This window comes from Macrobrachium nipponense, chromosome 24 (genome assembly GCF_015104395.2).
Source record: "Macrobrachium nipponense isolate FS-2020 chromosome 24, ASM1510439v2, whole genome shotgun sequence".
In the NCBI taxonomy this organism is placed as follows: domain Eukaryota; kingdom Metazoa; phylum Arthropoda; class Malacostraca; order Decapoda; family Palaemonidae; genus Macrobrachium; species Macrobrachium nipponense.
In genome coordinates this window covers 36,149,044-36,158,158 of record NC_061091.1, presented here as the reverse complement: position 1 = coordinate 36,158,158, position 9,115 = coordinate 36,149,044, and the positions used below count along the sequence as shown (strand labels likewise).

The window sequence follows — 9,115 nt, the reverse complement described above, 5'->3', positions numbered from 1 at the left end:
GCAAGTGTTGGAAGGTTAGGGTCAGTTAGCTGGGAGTGAGAGCAGAAGTGTTATAGATGTGGGAAATCAGAGAATAAGAAGAATGAATGTTGGTGGGCATTAGGAGCTTGTTTTGGGTGTGGGGAGATGGGTCATTTAGTTAGTGAGTGTCAGAGACAGGGACATTAAATGTTATAGGTGTGGGTAAACAGGACATATAGCTAGTGGATGTCTGGGTACTCGTATAAACATGGTTTGCAGCAACTGTGGAAAGAATGGGCATTATGCTAGGATGTGTAAAGAACAGCATGCGAAGTGTGCTGAATGTGGAATGGAAGGTCATGTAGCGAGTGTGTGTGAATGTTGTGAGCATGTGAGGAGACATTGTCGAATGTAACAGGGGAGGAAATATGGAGGAGTGATGTAGTAGTTGCATTTGACAGCGTTCTCAGGGGCCACTTGTAAGAGAGAGAGAGAGAGAGAGAGAGACAAGGTGAGAGTGGCTGGTGGTTTAGTTGTTGTCTCGTTAGGTTGTTGGTATTCACGTAAATGAATAGTTAATGAGTGGTTTGCTTGTTGGGTGATTGTCTGGGATGTCTGCTTGCGCAGTTGCCAGGTCAGTCAGTGTCTGTGTCACTCTGTGATGAGCAGTCATAGAGGACAGTGGTTTTGGCAGAGTTTATTGATGGTCAGTTGTTATTTGGTATTTTTTTTTTTTATTGATATTGAGATTGTATAGGTGTTGTGCATATGTCTGTCTAATTGTTGTTGAGCTGAAGAGTGTTTGTTGTACTTGATTTTGTGTTTTAATGTTAGTGAGTTATTTGTTGGAGACAGTGTTGGTGTTTGTGGGTTGTTGTGTTGGTTTTGAGTTGTTGCATGGTTTTTCGTGTTGGTTTTAAGTTGTTGCATGATTTGTCATGTTGTTTTCGAGTTGTTGGTATTGTTATGTTGTTGTTTTTTTTAGTTCTTATATGTTTTTTTTTTTTAGTTCTTATATGGTTTTGGTGATGGTCGGTCTTTGTATATTGAAGTTCAGCGGTTGCTGTGTCTCGATGACTGTATCCAGCAAACGGTACAGTGTCTCGCCCTGAGTGTCTCAAGTCTAAGGTACTGAGTAGTACATGTGTTTGTGTTTTGTGTGTTCTGTATCTCGTTAAGCAAATTGTCCTGCGTATATTTAGTAACATAAAGGGGAAAGTGTGGCCGTTGGAAAGTTTGTCAGTCGGAACGATTAATGTAAATGTGGGAGATCTTGTTGCTTGCTTTTGATTTTTGCTTGTGATCCCGCCACACCGTGGCCAGGATCAACCTCTAAAGACAATTAAGTCATTGGACAAACTGGGTTACTTTTCCAAATACAGCTCTTGAGTGTTAGACCGATGAACTGGTGTTTCTATTGGCTGAGACTTAAGACTATTTCTTTGAGTCATCGCTCATGTTAAAGTGGTCACCTTCTGCAGTGATTCTATTTTAACATAATTTGGCCAGGGGTGAAAGTAGTGGAATGTGCCGGCTGTAGAAGCCTTTGTAGAATAAGTAAGTATCCTGTTGTTTATTTACTAAATTAATCTTTTAAATAATAGACAGTCTTTCGAAACAATATAATGTATTATATCTATTCCAGTCCTTATAGTATAATGTTTCGTTCAACAAAAAATTTCACGCATTGTGTGAAGATATATGTGTAGGAAATTTAAGTCTACTAAAGTCTGTGTGCATCCGTTTCATTGTAACAAGTATGCTGTAGCTACCATTATTTCTAATCAGTCTCTGGTATGTTTATGGAATTTTTTTATGCATTTATCATTTTAAACCATTTTTTATATATTCAGTGTAGATGGTGCTGTAGTCTAGAGAAACAGGGATTTAATGGTGTAACAGCCTGGTTGTAACCTCTGTAATGATCGTTGTTCAGCAGACCTGTCTCTCTTAGTTAAAACTAGCATGTTTTTGAAAACCCCTATCTGGATAATGCCATGACCATATCAGAAATTAAATTCCGATTACCTGTAGAACAAAGATTAATGGCTGGAAATCACACCGAGATTTTTCTGGTGTTCTTCAGTATCTTAATCAAGTAGAGATTTATCCTGTACAGCGGAAATGGACTGATTTTGTGTCCAAATGAGACACGAAAAATCTTATTATTCTGGCAGATTCAGAAAGTAACACACATCCTGGTCTACTTCTATCCTCCAAGAAAAAATTTAGAGAAAATCTTTGATGACGTTAGGAAGCAAAGTTACCTTCAGTCATGTGGATGCATCGGAGCTTCAAAAAACTGTTTTGAGAGCAGGTCTAAACTAAATCATTAGCTTAAGGAAATTCATTTTCGTTTACACCCCAATACCCCAGCGTTAGATACAGTTGCCTTCTATGGAAGACTTTCTACATTTACACACCAAAAAAAACAATGCAGGAGGTGAAATCGCCTATACACAGAAGTTATCTACTCTACTTTTGCTTTTTAGTTGCAACATTTGCAATCTGAATTTCACTGTGCCCAAATTTATAAGGTTTTGGTTAAAATTTACTTTGCAGTCTCCAAGTGCTTCTTAACGCTTTTTCATTATTTTCAATTTTATTTTTAATGATCCCAAACCCCAATGCTAAGGCGGCTTCAGATCACCATTACTCTGCATACCTTAATAGTATTCCGTTACTAAATCAGAACTGAAAATGAAAAATAGTACACTCTAGCGAGACTCATTGGGGCAAATTATTAAAGCTTTTACACCTCTGAAATACATATGCATACTACACAAATGTTTTTTTTTTTTGGCTTTACATTTTTTTCGTTGGTGGAACTGCCCAGGTTGCCCTGAGTCCTACTATACATGCAACCGGATAATCAATATTCATCTTTTTATTGGCCATCATGAATTTCCATCTTGCATCAAGAAGACCTTAGAACCCACAGGAGTTTTATGGTAACCATTGGCATAATTACCTGTTATGGGCTAGGAAAGTGAATTCAGTGTAATATCATTTGTAGCTCAACGAAAGAATAATGTCGTACAAATTGCAGGAATTGCTATGGGTGATAATGAATGTTCTATAGCAAATTGAAATAATACACATTATTTTGATTTTATAGAAGAGTTTCTTCCTTCAAATACAAAATAATAATGACTATAGACACTAGTCGGTTAAATTTCTTAACAAAATACTTATTCAGTTTCAGTCCCTTAAACTGGAAAAAATATGTTAATATCTGTATCGTGACTTACCTCGTTGATCAGCCTTACTTGTTAACTTTTAGAAGCCTTCTGTTAGCCACTCTGGCAGGATCCACTTATTCAGCAGTTTTCAAAGTTTTCCTAAATATCTGTTCTCGTTCGTCACAACGGTTATTGATATGGCTTTCAGTTCTTCGTTTGACTTTAAGTTTTCATATCTTTTGTTTTGGGGACAGCTTATTTAATATAGTTTGGATACCATGTATTCTAAGGTCCATTAAGTTTCAGTCACAATATCTTATTATTACCTCGGCATAATTTTGTATTCGCTCCCTTCATTTGAGAGAGAGGGTGTTGGGGAAGGGTTGTGGGTTTTTGCTGGGGAGGGAGAAAACCTTGGAGGAGAGAAATGTGACAATTTTTACCATTCAGTTGTGAGAGCACTACAAAATTTGAACGCTAACCTGCACACTTTCCTGCAAGTTTGTCGTGATTTGCTGTTTTTCATATGAACCAATTTCCTGCTAATTAAGTTTATTCGTCGGGTTCGGCCATTTAACCTAAAAATTTCCACAATCTATTCCTGGCATTTTCTTTTTACTAGGAAGTTTGCATTTATGCACTCTTTCCCTACATTTGTTCAACTTGTCAACTAGAGAGAGAGAGAGAGAGAGAGAGAGAGAGAGAGAGAGAGAGAGAGAGAGATGAGAGACGAGAGAGAGAGAGAGAGAGAGAATGCTTATAGTTGTTCAGATCCATTCATAATAATACCTCATCAGGTTATCAGCATTATAAGGAAAGTACAGAGTATCAGAGATATCAAGATAGGTCCGGGCAGATTAGCTAACTATCTTGCAAACGCAAATAAAATGGCTGAAGAAGATGGCGCTGTCGAAAAATTGACTGTCATCTCATTCCTTAATCAGTTTTATCCTCGTGCTCTGTTCATTAAGACATCTCTTACGCTATAATGATAGCCAGCGTGCAAATTTACTAATATTATGAATCTTTGTTTATATTCTTGTTCATTTCGTTACCGTACGAATGATTTTACACTTTTCATGATATTGTTTGTTTGAATATTTAGTGAGAGACTGATTTGTTGAAGACGATAAAAATGAGTATTTTTTGTTTCTTCAAACTCTTTAGATAAGACACACTCACACACAAATACACGCACATGCGTGCACACACACGCGCACAAACACACAAACGTTTAAAGTAGTAACATTCTGAGAAATACTAGTAAGGTCAACGAACGTTGGCACGAAGGTTAACATGAGAAACATTATCTTTCGCCCCATGTCCACAAACGCCCAAAATTGGGACTAACTGTTCAGGTTTTCGTTGATGTTTAGAGTGCTTAATTCCACAGCTTTCGCCGTCTGATGTTTCTTGTGAAGTCGACTTCTTCAGTACTTTCTTGTTTACAACCGCATATTGTGGAAACTTCATCGTCGTCATGGTGGTGTCCGACGCAGGGAATTGGTGTCTGATAGAGAGTGACCCGGGAGTCTTCACAGATCTTATCAACAGATTTGGTAAGTGGTGGAAATCCAAATGACTTTTGGAGTTCGGTGCCGGGAGTGATGGCACCAGTGGCCTAGGAATTTGTAAATCGGTTTCAGTCAGGCGACTCTCCCAAGATTTTTTTTTCGTAAGTGCTTGGTCTTGGCTAGTATTGCCTGAGGTCAGTGTGGAGTCATGTCTCGGGATAATTTAGGATGACCCGTAGTGGGGTAGTGCCGTCAGTGCACCTCATGCAGTGCACTGTAGGCGTTAGGCTAGGTATTGAAGTTTCTTTGCTGCGTCCCTTCAGCCCCTCGGTAGCTGCAACCTTTTTAGTTCCTTTTACTCTAGCTACCCCTTTTCATATTTTCTTTCGGTATTTCTATAGTAGGGTAAAACACCGCATGGCCTGCATCAGGCCAACGACGATCAATGCATGCCACCCTCCGAAAAAGTAGGGTAGAACATCACAGCAGGCCAAGCAGGCCACCTACCATCAATGCAAGCCACCCTCCGAAAAAGTACATTATAACGCGTCCTGACACCCGAGATGGGCATCAGTCGCGACTTGTTGTTGGTGAGAAACGGAGCTAAAGACCTCTACTCTCCTTTCGAAGTAAGTATTTTCTCCAAAGTTAGAAATTAAGGCCAAATTTTAAGATTTAAACAGAGGGTACTGAAAACGGTCTCAAACGTAGTGCAAATCTCACCAAAACGCGTTCAACATTTTTACTTACAACTCGAGGTATTTAGAAGATTGACGCCATCTCGATGTTTACGGAGTAGCTTGTGTCAATAAACTAACCATTTCCTGTGATAAATCCGCACACCACTTGTACCCACAGACGCTGGAGCACTTTTATCACAACAATCGAAACACGATTTCTCATCAACAACAAGCCAGGCGTAAACAGCTGTTTGGGTAGAAGATGACGAGAAGCGTGCTCTTGGCTAATTTTTAAATAAGTAGTAAAACATCAATATTTTACATATTTATGATGATTAATTTGAAAATATTCGTTATTGAAAAAGTAACTCGACTCTGACTCAAATTTAAGTAATTATTTTTCTGAATTAGAACGTTCTTTCAAGTTCTGTATTATGACGTCACGACATCTTGACTTTCGTACCTATTGTAAATAATTGCTATACTCAACTGTCATTGCAGAACAGTTTACCAGTTATTCATGCAGATTGTTATCAGCTATACATGTAATTGTTATAATCGTAATGCGCTTATATATCTTTATTATTTACTTTTTGGATATATGAAGATGTTTTACTGCTGGATTATCGCCGTAGTGTGACGCAATAGTTTTCGGTCCATGGGGGCCTCTGTCTGTTTTCGCACCATAAGAAATTATGGGGCCGAATTTGCAATGACCAGAAAGTCGTTAAAAGAGGAAAGTTAGCATTGAGGGGCATATGTTTTGACTGAGAAAAATTTATTCAATAGCTAGCTTGTAAAAAATACTTGGTTATAAAAACTTGATTGACAACTAAGCAGCATGTCTACTATGGGTTTCAGAGACAGTGCAAGCACGTTTTTGGGCAATACCTATTTCTGTAACGAACACTCGTAACAGAACGAGATTTTTCTTTAGTGCATTACCCCCAGTGCCGTAATTTATAAGGGTATCGTGAATCACTAATCGTAAAGAATAACTACACTGTCCTTGTACTAATAGACCAAAACTCCATTATCCAGAAATGGATAGGAACACACCAGTAAACAGCTCCACCTACCCTCTCCCCCCACCTCCACCGCCACCCCTGTCCTTCTTCCTTCCTTCACCTTCCCTTCCCTTCTCTCTCTCTGAAAGTTGTTGCAGTTTAAACTTATTTTCTATGATTTTTCCATCTATCTATCTAATAATAGTAGTTTACATTGGTGGATATATCTAACGATTCACTCGGTTGTTACCTGCCCATTGACCGATATATTTATACATGATCCACTCAACTCTCTCTCTCTCTCTCTCTCTCTCTCTCTCTCTCTCTCTCTCTCTCTCTCTCTCTCTCTCTCTCTCTCTCTCTCTCTCTCTCTCTGTTTCTTTTATCGTAATTCGAAAAATGAACAAGAAAATATATTTCATACTTGTATAGCATTAATTAATGAACTTTCAAGTTTTTAATTCAGTTGCCGTAATGATGAATGTAGGTGCATCTACTAGTGCTCGCAAAATAGTTAAGCAGGACATAGGTATGTAAAATTAAAAAAATGAGAAGAGAGAGAAGAGAGAGCGATGAGAGAGAGAGAGAGGACGGAATAGGAAGGGACATTAAAATACCTGGAAATGAAAATCCCTATAATCCAATAATTATAGCCTCAGGGTTTGTCTCGAAAACCATTCAAAGGTCTGTCACACAAGTGTAAAGTTGTTTTGAAATTTGGCAGACATGTCTCCTCATAGCATATAGGTGTTGCTGATGAATGAGGTTGTGTTGTTTATTGTTAATTATTAACCTCCTATATACCCTACATGGTTGGGGGACCTTTGTGAATGCTGGTTTTGTGTTGGGTAAATATTTTGGAGAGAGGTTGGGAAGGAATCCGTGCGTGCGCTAATTTTCATCACGAAGACATGTTTAAACAATAATAGCCACTTGATTTATGTTTCATTTTTATGACAATTTGTGTGGTTTATGTATGCTCTAATTTTAGTTTAAAAATATTAAAAAAAATTTTCATGCACAACTGTTTATATTGCAGGTAATAAATATTATATTAGTTAGTAATAAACGAACATGGGTACATCACGTAGGGCAAAGGGATGGGCCCACTTGCCCCTCACCCGGATATGGTCATTTCAGCGAGTGAAAATATGGCTCAGGTTTACTATGTCAACTGAACGACTTAAGAATGTTACAGATTCTTTAGTAACGAACATTGACCCTCCAAACTGGGTTATAAGACTATAAACAAAAACGTTGAAATTGGTGAAATTAGGCTATGTATTGGAAGTATATATACATAAATATTAAAGCAATTTTATCATTATTGCATTACTATGACAACTAGAATTCATGGAAACAGTTTATAATAATGGAACGGCGTATGTGTGAAGCCTCCACTAATGTGGCAACGATGATTTTGCCATTCTTAGCATGCAACATTAAAGCATGCAAACATTAAAGGTTACATTTATTTCTGGCATAACGATTATTTAAGAAATTCAAATACTAATAAAGACTGAAATCAATGAAAAGTGCTAGCAAAAACAAAAAAGCAAAAAAAAAAAACGTAGTCGTTCCTCTATGCACTTTTCCGTATTCGTTCCTCTATGGTTTTCGGCAGCCAGCCAATGTACGAAAACGTTAGAAACATTTGATTTTATCTACATTAGAAATATCTGTTAAGGTTTTTCGGGGTAATTTGGTTGCAAAAAAGGGATAATACATGAATTAAATCAAAATTTTTAAATAACAATGTAAATTTAAACTAAATAACGAGTAAAGTAAACAGTTTAGGGAATAAAACTTTGCAGTTTCGTCGTCTGTCGTCGTCTGCTGTTTGTAATTGTGTTTATGGCGCGCGCGCTTAGAAACCAGGAACAGCAACGGGTTTAAAGTGCAATGTGGAGTGAACTGAGACCAAAATGTGTATAATAACAATCAAATAAGCACTGTGGAGTTTCAGTTGTGATGGCAGTAAGGATAAAAACCGCCGATTACAAGGTAAGAATGAATTCAGTTCCAACCATAACCCCGGGAATAACAAGTTTCATACTTTCACTAATATAGGCAACAAAATGTTGTTTTATTGTGCTGATTACAACTGCAATCTTGAGTAAGATCAATAAACGTTACATACATACGCTAACATTGTTCAAATGAGTGCTGGGAAGGCTGGGGAAAGATGGTGGCCGTCACTGATGAGAACCGTCCATGAAAAACGTAGCCGCCATATTGGATTTCAAAACTGCCTTGAAAACATATTTTACGAAGAGCTCACATGCTTATTTTAGTTCGTATGGGGCTTTCATATATCACAATATGTTGACGAAACTTCAGTCTTTTAAATGGTATGCTTAGAGTTGCAATTGTATTCATGTTTCACCAATTAAATATCGAGTGAATAAGACCCGTCTACCGTGATGAGGGTTGGCCTGTTGTGATGTTTCCCCCTACATTATAACGCATCCTGACACCACAGATGGGCATCAGTCGCAACTTGTTGGTGAGAAACGGAGCTAAAGACTCTACTCTCCTTTCAAAGTAAGCATTCAAAGTTAGAAATTAAGGCCAAATTTTAAGATTTAAACAGAGGGTGGTGAAAAGGGTGTCCACGGCAGTAGAAATCTCATCAAAACGCTTTCAAAATTTTTATTTACGCTTCATTTTTATAGAAGATTGACGCCATCATGATGTTACGGAGTCGCTTGTGTCAACAAACTTCCCATTTCCTGTGATAAATCCACACACCACTTGTACCCACAGACGCT

General features: G+C 37.9%; 1 protein-coding gene across 1 annotated transcript in view; it reads left to right on the top strand.

Annotated features, from left to right (window-relative positions):
- The first annotated feature begins 632 nt into the window (after window positions 1-632).
- The window catches only part of LOC135205580 (ubiquitin carboxyl-terminal hydrolase isozyme L5-like), a 178,468-nt gene continuing 169,985 nt past the window's right edge, over window positions 633-9,115 (top strand). Inside the window, exons 1-2 of the mRNA XM_064236347.1 lie at window positions 633-667; window positions 4,537-4,702. Coding sequence (XP_064092417.1) covers window positions 665-667; window positions 4,537-4,702 — 169 coding nt within the window. The 5' untranslated portion in view covers window positions 633-664. The remainder of the gene's footprint in view (window positions 668-4,536; window positions 4,703-9,115) is intronic.